The 21,910-nt window shown below is 33.4% G+C and overlaps 2 protein-coding genes across 5 annotated transcripts in view; both read left to right on the top strand.

Moving 5' to 3' along the window:
- Positions 1 to 20,586, top strand: part of LOC128987111 (protein abrupt-like) — a 38,863-nt gene extending 18,277 nt beyond the window's left edge. Inside the window, exons 5-8 of one of the 4 annotated variants that reach the window (XM_054407814.1) lie at positions 59 to 239; positions 669 to 752; positions 15,191 to 15,485; positions 16,526 to 20,586. In XM_054407814.1, the coding sequence (XP_054263789.1) occupies positions 59 to 239; positions 669 to 752; positions 15,191 to 15,471 (546 nt within the window). In that variant the 3' untranslated portion in view covers positions 15,472 to 15,485; positions 16,526 to 20,586. Of the gene's footprint in view, positions 1 to 58; positions 240 to 668; positions 753 to 1,896; positions 2,235 to 7,484; positions 10,373 to 12,711; positions 12,970 to 15,190; positions 15,486 to 16,525 lie in introns of those variants that run through there. The other 3 variants (XM_054407817.1, XM_054407816.1, XM_054407815.1) reach the window with 3 other exon arrangements.
- The window catches only part of LOC128987109 (organic cation transporter protein-like), a 41,472-nt gene continuing 35,340 nt past the window's right edge, over positions 15,779 to 21,910 (top strand). Inside the window, exon 1 of the mRNA XM_054407809.1 lies at positions 15,779 to 16,613. The gene's annotated coding sequence lies outside the window, so the exon portion shown is untranslated. The remainder of the gene's footprint in view (positions 16,614 to 21,910) is intronic.

The raw sequence follows: 21,910 nt of genomic DNA, 5'->3' as shown, positions 1-21,910 counted from the left end.
TCCTGTAATATATTTTTTGCAATGTCATTGTCATTTTACATTAACTTTATATCTACAGGCTCTGTCGGAGGGCCAGGGAGAAGAAGACGCGTCTATGGAGGGAGAAGTGGAGGGAGATTGTGATGAAAGTAACGCAGGAGGTGACAACGGAGAAGATGGAGAAATTAGAAGAGAAGACAGTACATTGCTGGAGCGATCTCTAGTGTCTGTCAACATGTCTCACTCTTTAGATACTCAAGGTAAGAATCTTAACTTTATCCACTACGAGCTAGATTACATCCCCTTGTAACCACGAGTCTTGACAGTACACTGCTGGAGCGATCTCTAGTGTCTGTCAACATGTCTCACTCTTTAGATACTCAAGGTAAGAATCTTAACTTTATCCACTACGAGCTAGATTACATCCCCTTGTAACCACGAGTCTTGACAGTACACTGCTGGAGCGATCTCTAGTGTCTGTCAACATGTCTCACTCTTTAGATACTCAAGGTAAGAATCTTAACTTCGTCCACTACGAGCTAGATTACATCCTCTTGTAACCATAAGTCTTGAACTTCTTTAAAAAATTTGACCTTGAAATTTTGAATCTGTAAAATCTTGATTGATTCTGTATTTTGCTTTAATTTACCTGTTGTTAACAATATAACATGTGTCACATTTTCTTACAGGCGGTTTTCCACCATTCTCCCTACCTGGTTCAGGTTCTACTCTTCCTGCCAATCTCAACTTACCCGAACAAATAACTGCAACTGGTAAGTACCATTACAGCAACTTATTGTGTGATTGAACTTTGTGTCTACTACTTACTTACGTTCTTTGTTATTTAGGTGTTTTCCTCTTGTGAAAAAAGGGTTTTAAAACATCTTAGGACTGATATTGTGTTAGGAGGTAAAATATTTCTAGTAAACCATTAGAATAAGACTGGGAACTTAGGTAAGAACTACGGTTTTTATCGTAGTTTTTACAATTCAGGTGAAGTATGTTGGAGCTATTTACCATTATCGTATTTCTATGTTTAATGGCTGCAATGTTAAGGAATGTACTACTTGTTAGTTGAATACGTCTACTTTTGTGGAATCAGTGCCGAAGCACTTGTCGACTACAAGTGTGCAATCTGAGCGCAAAGTTGATCAAATCACTGGAATTGCTAACTTTATTACTGAAGATTACTATTAAGTTCCTTTACTGCTTGTGTACAGGTTGATATTTGCATTGTAGGTTTATTAAAGGTAGGTCTATTGATTTGTGTGGTGTTAACTTGACGAAATAAATTAATCAAAAAACCGCCGTAACAATGTTTCAACTTCTATGAGCTGATTGACGAAGGTAACCTTATTTATTGATTTAGTAAATTAATCAGTTTATATGTGTACGTTCGTCAATATTTTTATTTAGTACCGTACCCAAAATACCCAAAGAATATTTTTTCAATAGTTTGTGAATTATTTTGATAGGATAAAAAAATTGCCTATACACTTTTAGCATCACATCAGTTGAAAGTGTTAAGTTTTGAAAGTATGTAATGTAGAACATTTTTTAGCTCAAGATTAGTCTTGGCCCATTATATTTGATTTAATTCTGCCTTAAACATTACCTCATAGGTTGATTCCTCGGAAAACAATGTTTAATCCAGTAAAAATTTGAGCTAAGCTGTAGCTGGGGGATCAAGCTGGTCTAGAGGTAGAGTGTGGAACTTTGGTCCCTAAGGTCCAAGGTTCAAATCTTACTAATCACCAATATATCTAAGTGATAATGCCGCAACTCTCTTTGCTTAGCTTAGTAATGTGAAAACAGTTCTTGGCTAGATCCTAGTGTCCTAGTATAAGAAAGTGGGACATAGAAGTAACAAAGTTAGCAATCCAGTGTTGGCTCAGGTGTGCGCGCTTGTGTCGACAGGTCCCGGCGTGCGGGGGGAGTGGCAGTGCATGCAGCCGCGACGTTGCTACTTGTGCAACAAGGTGTTCAGCAACAGCGGCAACCTGCGGCAACACATCAGCAACATGCACACACCTGCACAACACGTGCCCTGCCACTTGTGCCACCGCGTGTTCAAGAACAAGGAGTACCTGCGGAAACACCACGTGCAGACACACAACGCTCCGCTGCGACGACCTCGACCACCGCAAGGCGACGTGGTGTTCAGGTTCTGCTGAGTGGTGGACTACTGTATAGACCATGTAGTTAATTAATTATACAGGGTGACTCAAATGGTGCAAAGTAGATAAGTGGTGTTAATGTTTGAGATTTAGGATGTAACATAAAGTACATCTTAGACCTAGGCTCTTTGGATTTATGTTACGATAGTAGGAACTTCTTGATCAGCATTGTACGTCTTATTAATTTTACGGAAAGTAAGTAAAAGAAACGTGAGGTAACACTTGAAACATATATTTACGCTTATACTGTTACTCACAAGACGGTAAATACACATAAAACATGGTAAGTGGTGATCGATTTTGATTGGACCCAATAGGCGAATGACATTCTTATTGTATCACTGAATAATGTGTTAAAATTATTTTAATGCTCAGTAACTTGGTGCAAAGTCTTGTAGCTCTATCTTTTATTATTTCTAAAGTACTACAGGCGTTATTTTAAAACGAATAACAGTCATAATTTCTTTCTGATGACTTTTAAAGAATTGTCTCAAAGATTATGGAAATACTCATGATGTACATAACAGATTGATAAAATCATTATTTCTTGAAAATATCTTATCATTTTTCAAAAGCTGATCTTGTTGTTAAGTGTTTTCTACAAATAGCCTTACTCATAGCCGCATTAGGTTGTCCATAATTATGACTATAAGTTCTAGAAAAAACATTATCTCTATTTCTTCTCCTTTGTAGTGTTCTTTGACTTTCCTATGTTTCCTTAAATCTGCTCTTTCAATGATTACTAAGAAATTCAGCACAGTGTTAATTCAGTTTTCTTTTAGTATATCAAATTATCCAGGCTCTCTCACATTTTTTCCATTGTAATATTTATGCCAACCCAAATTCAAATAGTAAATATTTCATTTTAACCAAGTCAGTAAACGTTTGTAGCAAACTGTTAAATTTAGCAAACTTATTGACTGTTTACAGTTAACATATGTTCTTCTCACTTTTAATTTCTGACAACAGCTGGAGTTTCATAACAATTTTTGTTTCCCATGTTAATCTTATGGAGAAATACGAAAATTTAAAGGGCCCCAGGGACTCACTCTCTAATTATTTCCCTAAAAAGAAAGTTTCCTGCACAACTTCATGTTACGCTCTTTCCAATGACACCAAAAACATGTCAATCGGTTCAGTAGTTTCGGAGGAGTAATTGTCACAAAAAACCTGCTTGCGTATTAAATAAGGGCTAGTGTCCCTGTTGTTTGAATTCGAGCAATTGCTAAGTATTACAGGCGTTATTTTAAAGCAAATAACAGCCATGATTTCTGATGACTTTAAAAGATTCGACACAAAGATAATGGAAATACTCAAGATGTACATTACAGATCGATATAATCAACATTTCTTGTAAATATCTTATCTTTTTTCAAAAACTTATCTAGTTTTTAGTGTTTTCTACAAATAGCCTTACTCATAGCCGCTTTAGGGTTTAAGTATATCAATTTATCCAGGCTATCTCGCTTTTTTAATTGTAATATTAGCGCCAACCCAAATTCAAATAGTAAATATTTCATTTTAACCAAGTCAGTAAATGTTTGTAGCAAACTGTTAAATTTAGCAAACTTATTGACTGTTTACAGTTAACATATGTTCTTCTCACTTTTAATTTCTGACAACAGCTGGAGTTTCATAACAATTTTTGTTTCCCATGTTAATGTTATGGAGAAATACGAAACTTTAAAGGGCCCCAGGGACTCACTCTCTAATTATTTCCCCAAAAAGAAAGGTTCCTGCACAACTTCACGTTACGCTCTTTCCAATGACACCAAAAACATGTGAATCGGTTCAGTAGTTTCGGAGGAGTAATTGTCACAAAAAACCCGCTTTCGTATTAAATAAGTAAATGCGTATTAAATAAGTATAGATATATAGATTTTTTTAACTGACTACATCTTCTATGGGAAAGGAATGTCTACTTATGTCAATAGTCAAAGATGTTATACGTAGTTAGGTGTGATTTTTTTGTTCAAGAAAGTGAATTTGTGCACTAGTGAGTAGATTTTCTATTGGAATTCTGAATTTAGTGTGAGTTTTAATTGTGTGAACTCTTAACAATGTCCATTTTGATAGAATGTTTTTGTTGGATAAGTCAATTTGTTAAAGCATTTAGGTAAGCAGGAAAACTAATTAAATTATGCAAGGAACAAAGTTAGATTATGGTCATACTTTATTTGATGAGAAAGAATAGCTGATTCGTTATCCAGAATCATAGAAATGAAAAAATTATCAATGACAACTTGTTCATGAATGCATTGTAAAAATTCTACGTTCTAAGTTTTGTGTTACGGGTAGTTAGTATCACAGATAAAACATACACAGTAGATATCTCATCTTTATGAAACAGCTGATTAAAGCAAATTTTATAGTTCTGTCTGGTTCACTGAGGTCGTGTTTTGTTTACAATTTTTTTATTGTTATTTCAGTCATTTAAAAATCTCGTTTAACCAAATAAAACGATCTAATCGTCAACAATAACTTGTCCCCTAGTGATATAATCAAACAGTAAACACAAATCATCAAATTAACCCAAAAATAAAGAAACAAAATTTCGTCGCCCCTAGAGTCACCAGTGTCACAAGACATGAACTAGGGAGTCAGTGGCTCAGTTGGTAGTGTCACGGACTTCGGGCCCATGGCAGTAGTGACGTGGGTTCGGATCCTGGTCACTGCCGCTAACATTTTATCAGTACAGTTCACCTTCTTAATGTACCGACTCACCCCTTGCTTTGCTGGACGTTCCACGCACAAATCCGTAGTCTATGTGGACGGGCAAATGCAAGGTTAAAAGAGGCCGCCAATCTCTTTAAAAAAAAGAACTAGACACTAAAAACGAGCTTCGAAATTACATTGGGATGAGAATTCTGTTAGTATATACATGAATGTAGTATAATAAATTTATTTTTAAATATGAATTCATTGTCTACCTAAAATTTACATTACCTCTGTTATTTATGTGCCATTTATATTTATATCTTGAGGTATTCAATTGCCGATTGATTGTGTTATTGTTATTTACTAAGTTTTGGAGTGAAAATGTAACATAAATTTAGCATTAACAATGGTTTTACAACTGAGTAATACTAGAAGAAATATGTCGATTTAGAAAGTAATGAGACTGGTGTTATTTGGAGACATAGCCTCAGGATAGTTATTGAACATAGTAAAACATTGAATTGAATTAAAATCGAATGCTTACCTTACGATCCAATTTGTTTTATAGTGGAGACCTAGGTTGCTACATCGAAACGTTATCGTCTGTCGTTTGTCTCATAGGTTAGCTAAACTTTTAGTTTTCCATCTCTTACATGAGATATTGAGACAGAGGACTGACCATAACGTTTCAACGTAGAAACCTAGGACATATAGGATTGTAAGAAAAGCCTTAGATTATGTTTATGTTAGACATCCTTTGTTATGTCAGAAGTTGGTTTTCAATTAGGAAAGAAATAGGGCAACTCAGTGAATGTTAGTCTCATCATTCTAGTTATTTGATTGACAATTGGTTTTGTTTCTTAACACGTTCACTGCGGCATACTGCTAAATCAATAGTGTGCTCCCCTGCCAACTATTGCGTCACTCTGAGCCCAGCACTCGGCCGGGAACGCAGTGATTGTTGCCAGGCTGTAGTTTAGAATGTGAGCTTTATCTTGGTGTAGGTTGGTACTAAACATTTTGTAAAATCCCGTCTGACAATGCTTTTGTCCCGGTTTCGGGGATTTTCTCTATTAGAGCCATATTACAAAGACACTGGCTATTGATCCAGGCAGTGCTGCTAAGCTACCATTGTGTGTTTAAGTGAACTACGTCCACTTTGGGGTAACGCAGAACAATCACCACTGCTCTTTTGTGATTCGTCTTACTGAAATATTTGAATGCCAATTGCGATCGCTGATTCAGTAGCGTGCTGGGGCTCCGCCCGGACCTCGACGCCATTGGTGAGTTTAAAGGTTTTCAGCAGTGAACGTGATAATTACCATTCTCAATAGTGCAATTTTGGTAATGTTTTTCAAAATGTCTGTGTATATGTTTTACGCAAGTCCTTAGGTTCTGGCGTGAATGAGTTGGGTGAGATTTTAAAATTTTATTTATTTAAAATTTTCGAGTTTGATCCATTCTAAATTCTTTGTGATTCCTACGATCTCAGAAACTGCAAAAATACTCATATAGGAATAATGACTGATAAGGTGCCTAATGTAACATTTCCCTTCATTTTAAAGCAGGTGTCTTGAATATGGATCATTTAAGTCTTCCCAACCTTCTTTAATCCCTTGTTTTAGTTTTTATTTTGTGTGCTTTGATGCTGTTTGATTTTGTTTTAAAAGACTGATATATTTACTTGTCAATGTCTGTCAAATATTTGTTGAGTAAACCTATGTTTTTAAATAGTCATTATGTTGTGAAAGCAAATATTTTGTATACATAACTAAATATATTTTGGATATTTTGGATATTTTGGTGATCCTTTTATCAGGAATCATTTTTTGCGTATACGTGATTATTCTGAAATAATGACTCAAATGTAAATATCATGTATTTGTAGATTTTATTTAAAATGTTATACAGGGTTGTTTTGTGAATGTTAATTGTATATTTCTAAACTGTGAAATACTCATTTTTGTAATTTTTTGTAATAAATTCACTCCGACCAATAGTTAGTTTTTATCACCTTTTGTCTCGTATGAAGTTGATTGACAATTTAACAAATTTTTAACCTATAACAAAGAATGATGATTCAGTCGCTATTGTCTGCTCTGAATTATTAATGTATTAGGTCGATTGTTTTACAAATAATTTGTATTTTTGTATACAAGTTTGATTTTGGAACTATAACACAGTAAAAATGTTGCTCCAAAAAGATATGGTTAGTATTGTTTTATAGGCATACTCACAAGTAGATAAGGAATCTCTAATTTATATCCTGATGAAATAATTGGGGATAAAAAATACACCTTTTTCCTAGTCACGCTTCGTAGCAAGGAACTTGAAAGATTTACCAAGTATTCTACTGTCTATCAAACTTGTATTATTGTAACTTATTTCAAACCTTAGTCTTCAGGAATGTTAAAACTAGCAAAAGTATTGGCTCATGTTTCGGATGTTCCTACATTACAAGGAAAATTTGATCTTTGCTCTTGTAGTTTGTGTATCTAACTTGAAATGGATTTATTCAAAGTATCAGATACACAAATAATACATTGTAAGTGTACAAGGTGATCTTAAATTCTGGTGTACGATTCAGCGATCTAAATCTAACCATTAAGCAAACTAACCTAGAAAGCGATTGCACAGTTTCCACAATTGAAGCGTTGTTGTGGTTTACAGTGAATGGGCCGTCTGCAGCCCAAGTTTGCTTTCTTTGCCAGCGCTGGTTCAGCAGCTCAGGCAATCTGCGTGTTCACATGATCAACGTTCACGCGCCCAGTCAGCGAGTGCCGTGTCTCGTTTGTCGCAAGGTGTTCAAAAACAAGTGGTATCTGCGTAAACATTACGTCAACTCGCACAACGCGCCCGTCAAGCCGAGACTGAGGAATCCGCACACGTATCTCTTTTAGACACGCTTCTTTTTTTTTTAGTTTGTTCCCACAGACAATTCGGAAATTTTGTTTAGTCGTTGCAGATAGTTTTGTGAGAATTCATTCTGGTTTTAGTAAGTGCTGTAATTTTCTACAGAAGACTGCAGATATAAAAATGAGGAGCTAAGTAATCATGGATAGTGCAAACCTAACCTACAAGTGACTTTGAATACAGAGTTGAGCTTTAATACAGGTTTAGATAATAATAATAACCATTTTAAATGCAGTGTAGATATATTTTCACATTCTTCTATTTCCTAAACAAATAATATTGGAGAGTCTATGTATAGACCTTAAAATCATAACCTGAAATGTAAAAACCAATTCATTAGTTGTAATCAGTGACGCATGGGTCGGTGAAGTTAACAACGGCAACTCTATAGTCAGCCGGCAAGACGATGGGCCTCCTTACACTTAATATCTTGGTCCTTGCTGTAACGTAAATTTAGATATCGTGGTTGATCTGCTGCCTGGTTTACCCGTGGATAATCTCATCATCAATGGTAGTTCGGTCTCGGAAATGACTTGAACTATCAATTTAACTGTTTTTTGCAGATATTCAAGATGTAGATCGTTGGTCAGGAGACCATTATTTCATGTTTCATTGTGCTTTCTCCTATTTAAGTAGTGTTATAGAATGCTAAAAGCTAAAATAAAGCCCCCAAATTCAATGAAGTACCAAGAAATCTACTGATTGCTCTCAACATCTGTCAGTCGCTCCCTGTCTTCCGATCGGTTCCGACGTATGAAGTACTGGACTATCAGATGTCGTCTAGCAAGCTTTTACTGTACTGAAAAATAGCTGTCTAAAAACATTGAACGCAATCTAATAAATTGTTTGTAATAGACTCAGCTCTCAAACAAACCCACCGTTTTACTTACCTTTTAAATTATAACATACTCTCATAACTATTTCAAATCAGCATCTTTGTTTTAGTCCCTTCTTTAAATCTTTTAGTAATGTTTCGATTATTCCCTCTATTTAGTATTTAAAATACAAATTTTATCGAATTATCCAAAGGCTTTGAAAAAAATTTTATATAACGAATTGTTTTACATTATCACATCGTAGCAGAACAACGGTGCTAATTTTTCTGTGGGAACTCTTTGTTTTATTCAGTTCCGCTTTATATGGACATTATGGTTCTTATTGGAGTTATGTGAAGTGTCGTGTTGGCATGTATGTATTTTGCATGATATCTATAGGCAAGGTTCCTTTCCGCACAGTGTTCTCTTTAGGCTGTCATTGAATAACATTACCTCAGAATGTGTTGCCTTATTGACTATTTTGTAACAGTTTTAGTTTTCATAGGTCTTTACAATGGTAGTTTTATATATATTTTAACGCAGCTTTTAAGGAGATTCTAGTTTATATTTTACTAACTTGACCATGTTCCTCTGAGATTTGTAATATTGTAAATACTATGTATGAACTTAGTGCAATAATTTTGTATACTTTATGAGACTGCATTAGTTGGTTAATGAATGTGAAATTTTTGTTTTAATTTAAATTGTCAACCCCCAAAAATGATTCAATGTCATACATTCAATATTTATGGCGATATAAAATTTTAAACATTGCTATCGAATAACGAATATTAGGCCTTCAACAAATTATTTGATCAAAGTAATTTTTACCCAGCCTAATTAATTCCTTTTCTAATGTCAATATAATTGCAACTTTAAAACTTAAAAGTTACTATTTTACTTGAATGCTTTGAAGACTTGAGTAAAGTTAAGATTAAGTAGGGGATCAAACTATTGTATATAAACTGCTTAGAATCAAGTATTAACAAGTTTAGAAGATATATTTTTCATGTTTTTTTTAGATTTAGCGTTTTATAATTATATTTTTAACCCTTTTTTTCCTAGCCAGTACTTTTTTTTTTAAGTAAACACCTCTCAAGTCACACTCCTTTTATTTTTTTTTATGTTGATTTATTTTCTCTACATATTTTTAATGTATTATGTCAATGTTCCTTAATATTTGTCTACTTATGGGTTCATGTTTCTTTATCATTATTTGCCACAGAAACCCTCATTAATCATTACTATTGGATTATTGGACTTCTTGAGTTGATCACCATAAATTACAGACAAATAAATACTTTTAAGTTCCAGTTATACGATTTTTGTTTATTTGTCACCTATGTGTTATATTTATATTCATTCCTTAGGTTGAAAGGTTTTACTTCTATATGTTTGGTTTCATTCACACTAAAACTTAAGTTTAATTTTATTTCATTAGCTATGATTTTGCAGCCATTAAACATTTTAGTTAGTGCCATAAATGTAAGAAAATAAAAGGTACAATTACTTAACGGACAATTCAATTGACTAAGAATGCACCCTAGACTTTATAGTCCTTCCTATGCTTAACTTATTTATGAGTATTGTTTTCCTTAATAATTTATTTGTGTTGTTATGTTGCATACAACTACATAACAAGTTAAGCTTTTCTAAGATAAATAATAGGATATACAACTATGGGTACTTTAGAAAATGAAGTAACTATGCTTTAAAATTTATGTTGTAAGTTTGTTGATTATCAAGCTGTTTTCAACTTTTTTCTGCAAATGGTATGTTATTAAAACATTCGTTTTTGTACATATTACAAGCAATATTGAGCTATCACCAAACTTGGTGCATTGTTAATCATCTTATTTATAATAAATTTATCTTAAAAATATAATGTGTCTTTTTGAGTGGTTGAAATATATACTATAGATTTAAATATTGCAAGTTAACTTCCTATCTTAAAGTAAAATTTGAAGCTAGATGTTTGTTTTATGTTAATTTATGAATGCACTGAAGTTGACTAAATCCTTTCTCATCTTAAAGTAGATTTAACTACTGGTGCTTTACATGTTCATAAAACAAAAGCAATCATCATCAGATATTCTGGTAAAATAGATGTTGTTGAAATATCAATAAATAAATCTGTATAAAAAACTTGGTTATGGCCATGGGCCATGGTTGTTGGGGGCGTGATAGATCTTACAGTTTACTATAAGATATCAATTCAGTTTAGCTTGGTTAGTAGTTGGTGTATTCAACATGAATCAATCATTGTTAGTAGCGCAATTGTTATTCACTCGATTCAACTACTTTAATTTTTAAACCCTTTACAGCTTAGCATGGAAATTGAAATACTTTCTATCAATAGTAAAAAAGAATACCATAGGTGTCACTATAATGTATTAAACAGAAAAAGGATGAATTTCCCCAAAGTAATGGGTTTTTGGTTGCGATTATAAAATCATTACACAGTAGAATCCTTGAAGCCCTGCCTCGGTTTATCCGGCCACTTCCAGGAAGCCAATATCAAAAACAATTCTCTTGTGGTTTACAGACGCATAGATGCAGGCACTAGCACAGAAAACATACTACTATAACCCAGAATGCCAACCGCATAGCAATGCTGGTGGCGCTGCCTACGGATTGACAGGCAAAGCTCTCTCAAAACACTTAATGGTTTTTACCATGCGGTTGGCATTCTGGGTTATAGTAGTATGTTTTCTGTGGCACTAGTCTTCATGAATTCTCACAATTTATCTGTTGTCAGTTGAGCTAGTTAGAAGGCCTAACCTCTGAACAGTCGGTTGATAATTTTCAGAGCAGACTGTACACTGTACAGTCATTATTTATTCCGTTTAAAAAAACAATGAATAAGAAAGTTAATCAGAAATAACATACTTTTTTGACTTAACGATCTTCAAGGCCAATTTATTGTAAGTCATTTTTTACCTCCATCACTATTTAATGCTGATCTATGTTATCCAAAATGAGAACTTTTATAAGTTCATTAACCACTTAAACTGTTCTGTTAGTTCTACAAACAGGAATAAAAAAAAAAAAAAAAAAAAAAAAACCAAAAGAGACTTAAACATGAGTTTTCATTTTCATAAACGGTTGGTTTATCTGGCCAAATCATTAATCCTGCCAGAAGTTTGGTCCTGTGGTGGCCGGATATACCCTACGGGGTTCTACTGTATTCCAATTGTTGAAAACTATTATCAGTTTCTTTTTTTAGCGAATTTCCCTATAGGGAAGTAGCTATTACCGTAGGTGGCATGGTAAGACCTAGGTGCGGGACCGATTTACTTTTTCATTATGATGTCCCCAGAGGCCAAAAACACCATTCGTTCAAATTTTTATATATGTATATATATATATATATAGGTATATATATATATATATAGATTTATATATATATATGTGTGTCCGTGAACACGATAACTTGAGTAATTTTTATCCGATTTTGATGAAATTTGGTTTGAAGGTGTAAGGCGGGATAAACTTGAATGAGTTCGCGAACCAGCATGATCGGACCATGGGAACGGGGTTTTACGGGGGGTTTTATGGGGTAAAAATTGGTTTTTCTAATTTTTGACCCTACAAACGCAAAATTTCCCAATTTCTCTTCAGACCTTATTAAAGGGCTTAAAAAAACAAATAATTTGGTATATCAAAGTGTTTTTGTACTATTATTAGTTACGGAGAAAATTCAAATAATTGTTATTTTAAAATTCCCATGTTATTCTTATGGGGAATATTGTAAAATGTTGTAGTCTGCTTGTTTATGGATATATTTTGATCAAACTTGGTAAATTTATTTATTTTATACTAAGTTATTAATATTTCTCTAAAAAACACACTTTTTTACCCTCCCTGTAGCAGCAAGCCTATGTACTCATAAAAATTAATGTTAATTAAATACATTTAATTGAAAATCAATTCAGGCAACTGGAAATTCGCTTAGTCGGCAGGTTTGCTGCGGCGGGGGTATTTTTATATTTCTTTGACTCTCAGACTAGATGAAAGATGCTTCTCTATGGCAATACAGATAATGACAATATTCTACTTTCAACAAAAAAATCAGGAATAAAATATTTCCCTAGCTTACAAATTGGTAACCGTTCTAGTTTCAGGGATATTTCACTTCCCTAAATTACAAGTTGGTAACCCTGTTACAGGTTCCCACCTGGCCCAGTGCGGCAACTGCCCCCACTGCGGACAAAAATATTCCAACCAATCTGCGCTCAAATATCACGTTCGCTTAATGCACTCGGATCTGACTAACAGACTTTGCTGCTACCTTTGTCCGCGCTCGTTTATGCAGCGGGAACAGTTTAAAGTGCACATGTGGGAAAAACACAAAGTCCGGTGGTGACGAAACATATGTTTGTACAGTGTTGTGCGTTGGTTGTTTAATATATTTTAAATGCTGTTAACGCTTGTTGATTTTTTTCCTTTGACTTGTGAATTAGGGTTGGAAATTCAATTTCAATTTAAAGATTTTTTAGATTGAATCTTTAAGATCTTGAAACCACAATTTGGAGTTTTAGAGTTTGACGTTGGTTAATCAAAATCCATGAAACATCATTTAAAAGATTAATGGATATAGAATCTGCCAAGATTTCTGGTACAAAATATTTTTTAAGAAGGAACATTTTCATTCTTTCATTAACTTTCAGTTAACTGGTATATGAATTATAGTCCTTTGACATATTTAAATTTAGTACTGTAGTGGTGGATTCTAAATTAATAGTTTAGACTTTGAGATCTAACAAAACAACAGAAACCAACAAATGTTTAACAGATTATCAATTTTATGAAGTTGTGGCTAACTTATTTTATAATCTTGTATTTAAATTGAAATTTGTTTATTTTTATTTAATTCATAACGCAAATGTATTACTGTACACAATAGAACTGTCTACATAGATTCAAAATTTACACTGTAAAAAATTGCTTTAATTTTCTTTGGATTTTAATAAAATAAAATTAATGTAATTATCATACTTTAATAACATTTTAAAGACAATTGAGTATATTCCACCTTGAAACTGAAGTAAATTAAGTGCAGATATTTTTTTATCGGAAACTTTGACAAGAAGGAGGGAAGTGTCGTCGGAAGCGTAAGTCTCTTTGATATTTGGCAACGCTTGTCGGTTCGCATGGCAGAGGGGGTGGTTGCTACGGGCTTTCACCCAAACTAACCTAAAACTACCCTTAACTCACTAATACACGCTTCCACCATAGATTAAGTGTTGGTGTTCTTATGTAAAAAATACCTCCTCACCTTTGGATTGATTTTTTTTTCAAGGTTCTCGGTAAACTGATCATTCCTTACAGTTTTTAAGGTTCAAGAAATAATTAGTAAAAAGTCAAAAGTTTAATAAATATGGTGTTATTTTGGGAGTTTGTATATTGTATAACAGATTATATTTGGTTTTAACGATAAGTTAGTTTGTTACTAGCTGAGAAATTAATCTTTATGGTGAGCTGTTTTTTGGGATACAAAAATACTATTGTACATTTTCTAACTTGAATTTCACAGTGTATTGCACAAACTACCAGACAGGATATTTGGTAAGTTGTTAGATGTGTAAAGTTAAATGTATTTGTGAAATTCTGTTTGATTTTAAAACAATGGTTTTTTTACTTGTACATAGTTAAGAGGTATTATTTTTATGATTTTTTTGTCATGAGTATGGTTTATAGTAAGTTTTATAATATGTTTTATTTGATAATAAGCCATTGCACATTGACAGTGTTGGAGTCGTAATTAATTTATTTTTAACTTGTGAGACAATCTTTTATTTGAGATGGGATAGCATGGTTGGCTTTCACGATCAATAAGAAATCCTGTGTAATCAATGATGGATTCTTTTAAAGTTAAAGTGTAGTTTCACAGGGAGTTAGCTTGCCTAGTCTATAGTGGTTCTAAATTGTTTAAAAAGAGTGAAAACAAATTTAGCACCTATGAAGAGTAAATTTGATCATACACTAGTGACTCGTATTGATCAAGGTTCGTCACAATGGAGAAAACATACTTGTGAGACAACAGTGCGCTTTTAGCTCTGGAATGGTGGGGCGGAAATGAAGTAGTAGCAAACTAGGAAGATCCTGAACGGCGATGGCCTTATATCATATTTATTTGTATAGCAGTTGTAGCGCACAGGGTCTTCCTACTGTGTGAGTGCTGTAGTACGTGATGGCCAGTGGGGGAAGAGGAGATTGGAAAGGGACGAACAATAGAATTTGCTCTTCACACCGACTGGTGCTAGACACCACTTAAGTGTATCATTGAATCTTTCCTCTGTATCGTACTTCTCTGTAGCTAGTTCATAATAAAGAAATCAAATCAATTGAAAAATTAGCTTAGGCGACGGAAATTGTTAAACTAGTGTTAGTTGTAGACCTTTAAACAAAAATATCATTTAAATTTTATAAATGATCTAAATACCTGTAAATTACCTACACAAAATATAGGAAGTTGCAGTAGGGCAGTTAGTTTCCACCAGCGGGAGTCATCATTTGGACAGTACTAAATATCTTGTCGTTTCATTTGAAGGTTGTCAACCAGACAGAAAATAGGTAATTTTTAACACTCTACCCTATTTATTTCGGTTTGACTTTATTAACCATCGCTAACGATGTTGTGTTCAGGTAACTCTACGAGTGGAGGTAACCAGATGACAGCCCAGCCTTGTCCTCTTTGTCCGAAGATCATCAGCAACAAGTCTAACCTGCTGAAACACATGAGAATCAGACACACAGAAGAGTACAACCCAGCCTACTGCCTCATCTGCAACAAGCTGTTCAAGAACAAGTACAGTCTGCGAGCGCACATCAACATCTACCACAAGTTCATGTTGAACTCGTCAGCGAGTCAGCAGCCTCAACAACTGCCTCAGATGTCTCAGATGACTCAACCCCAGCCGTTCTGACACGTCTAGTTGAGGTAGTGAGCTGTAATGATCTGGAGGTAGCACTGACATGAGTGCTGCTGACGGCCATTTTTGTTATGTATGGAATGGATGGACATTTTGGTTAGGCTTGGGCTTTGAGTATTGACAGAACTTGACGTTAAAGCTTTACAGCCCCATTGTACTTGTTGCCAGTATTTTTTTTTTTTTTTTTTTTTTTTTTTTTTTTTTTACTTAACCAAGTTACAGGCGCAGTTAAATTGAGTCACCTACAGATTGCGCTGATTTTAACTAAGTGAAACTGATAGGATGGCATATTGTGTCTCGGTCAGTTATCTCAGTGAAACAAAATAAGGTATAAAATATAATTTTAGACTCTAGTGCATTCTGTGACTGGCTCCTCACGGAAGTAAGGTACAGAGGAAACACGCTAATGGGACGATTGTGTGCATTGAGCTGTAGTATGTTGTTCCGGAAATATGGTTGTGAGTTGTGACGAGCAAGAAAGAGCCATAGTGGCAACCACTTTGTAGAATTTCCTATCATACAGGGTCTTCCTCATCGTGAGCGTTGTAGTACATGATGGCAAGGGGGTGTGTTGGTCTTTGATCTAGACACCAGTGACTACTGCTAGACACCACTTAAGTTTACCATTGAATGTTTCCTCTGCAGGCTTGATAAACAAAAATATATCAACTATTTTTTGTGTGGCCATAAGCTGCACTATTACCATTTTAATTACCATAATGTTATATCTATGTCTCACACTCAAATCACTTTTGAATTTTGAGTGGAGCGTCCCAGTGAGTACAGAATCAATATGTTCCCATTCTGTACCCTCTGGTTTAGTTCACTACCACTTTACCAACCTTACAAACCATCTATTTCAGTAGTCAAACTCTAAACCAGTGTTGCCTCCAGATATAATATTTAGCTCAGTAGAGGTTATATATATTGCAGTGTATGATTGTAATCCAAGGACTCCGGAGAGAAAACATAACGTCTTAAATTGTCTGTAAGGTAGCCAGTTTTATAGACCATGATCTTTTGTTTAACGAATTGGGGTATTTTTCAGTTGGAAGCTGACATCTTTTAACCCTGAACTCTCCCGTTCACATTGGCCTTGTGCCTGTGTGCGGAACGTTTTTTTTTTCATGAAAGAGGTAAGCTAGAACAGAATTAACTATACTTATCAATTTTTAGTGGACTCGAGCATTAATTTCACCTACCTTAGTTTCACATTCTGTCACCCGAATACATCACCAGATTTCACATTGGTTATCCTCAACCAATGGTAGTGTCCAACATAAAAATATTTAAACTCTCGGTAGCCAGCAGCACTACCCCAAAAAAATTATTAGAGTTTGGGAAGTAGCCGTGATGAGAGCCTAGCTCATGTTAATGATTCTGTGCTAAAATGGTGTATATACCTGCTTTAAGGCAATCCTTTCAATTGCTTACAGAAAATATATTTTATTTAAAATATTGTACATTTTTTTACATTCAATGTTTATATTTCTCTTCCAAAGAGTGAATCAAACAATCAAGTGATATTGGAACTGAAAAAGATACAAAATATTTTCATTGTCATACACTTTTTAATATCACAAAAACTTGTTTTAATTTTTGTACTAAATTTGAATTTTTACAAGTGATGGATAGTTATTTATCCTTGAAAATTATAATTTTTAAATGCTGATTCAATTAAATTACATTTGAATATTTGCATGGGTCTCTTTACATATAAATGAAGTACCTTGAGACATTGGACTAAGTACGAATAAAATGAGTGACCTGATAAAAGGCAGGACCTAAAGTCTTAAACTCAGCTATATGAAGGGAGATTTTAAATATTTTTGGATTCAATCAAGTTTTTATAGTAACTTTTTTCTTTACAATATTTGACAATTTTAAGATTTACAAACGTTGCAGCTGGAATGTGTGTTGATAATTATTTTTAACAAATATTTTTTTTACTTTTCATTTTCTACTTCTATTCATTTTGTACCAATATATTTTATTTTTTTATTAATTTATAAGTTCTTGTGGTTCTTAAAAAAAATTCCTGATGATTTTTTTTATTATTCTTTGGTTGTTGTGAAGAAACCTCTTTAAAATTATAGTGTTTATGATAAAACCCTGATTTTGTTTCCAAATAATGGGTTAGTTTTTCATTATTTTCAAAAAATTAACATTATGTTTATGTTGGTTTGTAAGTTAAGTGTACAGTAGAACCTCTTTAATCCGAACCCCCGTAATTCGAACGTCCACTAATCCGAACCCCTCATTGCTGTACTCTATACACAGTACAGCAGTTCTTTATTGTATACTGTATAACCACCTATCAATTTTAATGTATGGTACTGGTTATTCACCATGTTTACTACTGTATTAAATAATAAACACTGTATTTTAATTTATAAAACATTTTTTTCACTTTTCACAAAAAAATTTTGATTAGTTTTAGCCATTTTTTTAGCAATTGTTATGTAAAAACAACAATATGTTCTGTAATCCGAACTATTCACTAGTCCAAACTACCCCTGGTCTCAATTAGTTCGGATTAAAGAGATTCTACTGTATGTCTAAAATATCATGTTAAACGATATAACTTAATTATTTATACCATAAAATATATCTTCTATTTTTAGAAACTTCTTTATGTGCCTTCCATTAAAAAGCAACAATTGTGATCAATTTTGTATACATAAAAATAATGGCAATATTTTTGTACTTAAATCAAATTATTTTTACACTTGAAGCTTCTAGTTAAATATAACTTTGTATTCATTAATGTAATGAAGTTATCGATATTATGACCACAAATTCACAAATTAAGCTAAGTTAGGAGTAGCTACAAATCACAATCAGTGTAAAGCTTTTATATTTATACTACACAACAATTAATTAATTCTTAATATAACAGATCTTTTTACTTCTCATATAATTATCACTTTATACAGTTTTGATGTAAATACGCACCATATGTACACAAGCATGTTGTTTTGCATGTATTCGGCAGGCCAGTTCTCAATCGAGTATCTCATTATTTTGGGTTACCATGTCCTGATTTTTTTTATGACCATATTAACTTATTCTCACATAACATCACAGATTTATTTTTATAGTCATATTCAACCATTGACAATTTAATTAGTCTTTGATGTGTTGAAAAAGACAAAAATCTTGTAACCATCACATTAAGTATAGATGTAAATAGAATATATTTTAGATTATGACCTTTTTAGGTGCATCAGTAAAAAATGTGTCAAATATCCTTATTTCTTCCGATATTGTTGTGCCAAGACATGTATACCCTGTCCGTTAACTAGTAGGCCCTAGAGGATTAGTAAGAAATAACTTTAACAAGTTCATGTACTATGTTACATAAATATGTTGAACAGCTCAGATAGGTGATTGATTGGTTCAGTCGGTAGCGCCACAAATTTTGGGTTTAATGAAGCGATGTCCTGGGTTAGGATCCTAGTACCTGCCGTTACATTTTATCAGTACACTCCAATCTAGCTATGTACGAGCTCACCCTTTGCTTTGTTGGATACATTTGCACAGGCCTCTGTGGTCCATGTAGATGGGCAATTAAAAAGTAAAAGAGACTATCAACCTTTGTTTGAAAAAATATAAAAATTGGCGGGCTTGCTGAGTGGTTATAGTGCTCGCCTGGAAATCAAAACCCCACTTGTTCAAACCTGGAAACATTTATTAGCATTTTGTCAGATAAAACGGGATTTTTCTTTACATTAAAGGATAAAACGGGATTTCCTCTACCCGGTGATTTTTGTTTTGGTTGTGTGGAAATAGGGGTCAAACTTTTTGAGCTAAGCAGTCTGTGAGTATGTATGTGTTTAGTCACTAATCCTTTTGCGACTGCAAGTGAACGGACAGATTATAACTGTTTTGAACAAATATTAAAGGATAGTTTAACCCAAGCTTCAATCTTAGCCAATAGGCTAAGATCAGTAAGATAGTTATTGACAAGTTCAGGGACAATCATCATGTATTTCATTATGTAGTAGTTACATAGTGTACATGGTATAGTTGTGTAAAGCCAAAGATATAGTTTTTATACATTAAAAAGTAATGTAAGAATTTTAGCTAGGTTTTAGACTTAGTTTTATATTGTAATATTTTATATATCAAATGTATTGTGGATAATTTTTACTGTTGGTTTTCAAGAGTTACTTTGCAAAAGAGATGTTAGGTGCTGTGTCAACTGAACAATAATATTTATATAAATGTACAAAACTGCAACTAGCACATATACCTTTAGCTTCTGGTTTGCAATTTTTATTTTCTCTTATGGAGAAGTGATTGACTAGATCAAACGAAGGCATCCAGAGTAAATTTGAAACCCAATTGAATGGTTCAGTCAATTTTTATAAAACATTTTTTGCAAAATTCCCTAGTCTTCACACAATAGTGACAATTTTTGACAGATAAATCGGCTTTAAGTATGTTCTTTTTATAATTTAGTAACAAAAACACAGGCATATTAGTGTAAACATAATGCTCTTAGCTTGGCAATTAACAAATATGAGTCGTGGTTATGTTTTGTGTTTGATTACATTAACTATTTGATGCTCTTAGAACTGTGGCCAAACATTTTTGCATAAATATTATCAAAAGTAATGATAGTAGTGACGAATGAAGTTTAAGAGTGTAGGCCTATCCTAAAAAAAGACAAATTCACCATATTGAGAATGTTGACAGCAATGTAGCTTTAATGGCTGAGATTTAAAATATTTTATATTGTTTTAAACTTTTTATAACTGTTTTTTAGCAGTGTTAATTAATTGTTTAAGGTTTAATTTCGACTCATTGTAGATCTCATTTCGTTTTGTAGAAAAACAAAATCAGTTAAGCTTTAAAACCAAAAGATTAGTAGTTAACATTTAGACAAAGTATTTTTAATCCAAAGCATCTAGTGTGTATATAAACTGTATAGTTTTCATTACTCTTGTACGTGTGGAGTTTAGTTATACATTTTTGTAGAACAGTTTTTCTAGATTAGAATCATATAATCCATGGCATATTGGATTGTTTATTTTCTATAGTACTCGTATTGCCTGTCATGTTTTATTTTTGTGACGTATTAAAGAATCCTCATTTTATTATTGATTTTTGTTTTACCCTCTTATTTTTGTTTTATACCTTTATTGAACATATGTTCTTAATCGTTGTGAAATTGAAATGGTCTGTAGATCAGTAAAAAGCTCGTTTATAGACCTTTGTTTATAGATTTTGTTTATTTATCTACTTAGACAGTGGTACTTAAGGGTGAATTGATAAAGTATTAGATTAAATCACTTTATATGACCAAGTACAGCTTGGATAAGGTAAACATGTTCAGGCAATCTTTGAAATTACATCTTTGTGTGGTATGAAGTTCATAGCCGGACAGCTACGTCACTAATCAAAGGCAAACTTACATAAAACAAACAAATATTGAACTTAAACTAACACAAAAGTTCCAAACGACCATCACCATAAAAATTACAGCGTCAGCCAAACACCCTATGCTAAAAACAGATTAAAATAAAATATAGAAGTGCGAGACAATTAACAACAGTTGTGTGTTAACTGTGTGTACAAGGACCAACAATTGTGTTCATTGAAATTGAGAGCACGTGTTGTTTTTTCTTTTACCTAACCCGCTATGTTAAACTTTTCTATCCCAAGCGTGATGTATATAACTTCGTTACTTCTCGAGTGATGTAAAGTTGAAAAAAACTCACTCGGTGATGTAATGAAACCCATTTAAATAACATTGAGTGCTTAACTTAAGAAATATACCTCTATGGAGCCAACGACGTTCAACGCTAGAAATCAGCTGTGCACTTGAATTTTATTGTTATGTTTTGAAGAATTTTCCTAACCTAGCTTTTGTTTGTAAATGAACGTTACTGTTAGAAGATGATTGAAATGGATAATGAAAAATATTGTTCGTAACCTCCTGTATATTGTCGGGTCAGGTAAAATCTTGTACGTTACACGTTACGCAAGAGCGTGTTTACATCACTTCGGTAAATTATGCAACTCGCTTCCGCTCGTTGCACAACATTCACCTGCGTGATGTAAAAACGCTCTTACTACACTTGTAAGGTAAATAGCTATTACTCATCCAACTTACTTCCCATTATACCTTTTGTGTTTGTAACAACAGTCTTAACTTTTTCATTTTTTTACCCTGACACTTCTGTACTTGGTCTATATAATTTAAGTTGGTGAGTCACCATGGACTTTGTGCTTAGGCAACAATCCTGGTAACTGCCACTACTTTTTATTAGTACGGTTCACCCTTGTACTCTACCAGCTCACCTCTTGTTTTGCTAGAAACATTCTACGCACAGGCCTTTGAAGCCCATGTGAATGGGCAAATGCAAGGTAAAAGAGGCCACTAACTTCATAAAAAAAACTAAAAAATGGAATTTGAAAATAATGT

This window comes from Macrosteles quadrilineatus, unplaced genomic scaffold (assembly GCF_028750875.1).
Source record: "Macrosteles quadrilineatus isolate MER2022 unplaced genomic scaffold, UCM_ALF_1.0 Scaffold_2__2_contigs__length_208266976, whole genome shotgun sequence".
NCBI classification, from domain to species: domain Eukaryota; kingdom Metazoa; phylum Arthropoda; class Insecta; order Hemiptera; family Cicadellidae; genus Macrosteles; species Macrosteles quadrilineatus.
Note: the sequence above shows the minus strand (reverse complement) of the source record. Positions and strands in the feature narration are given on the sequence as shown.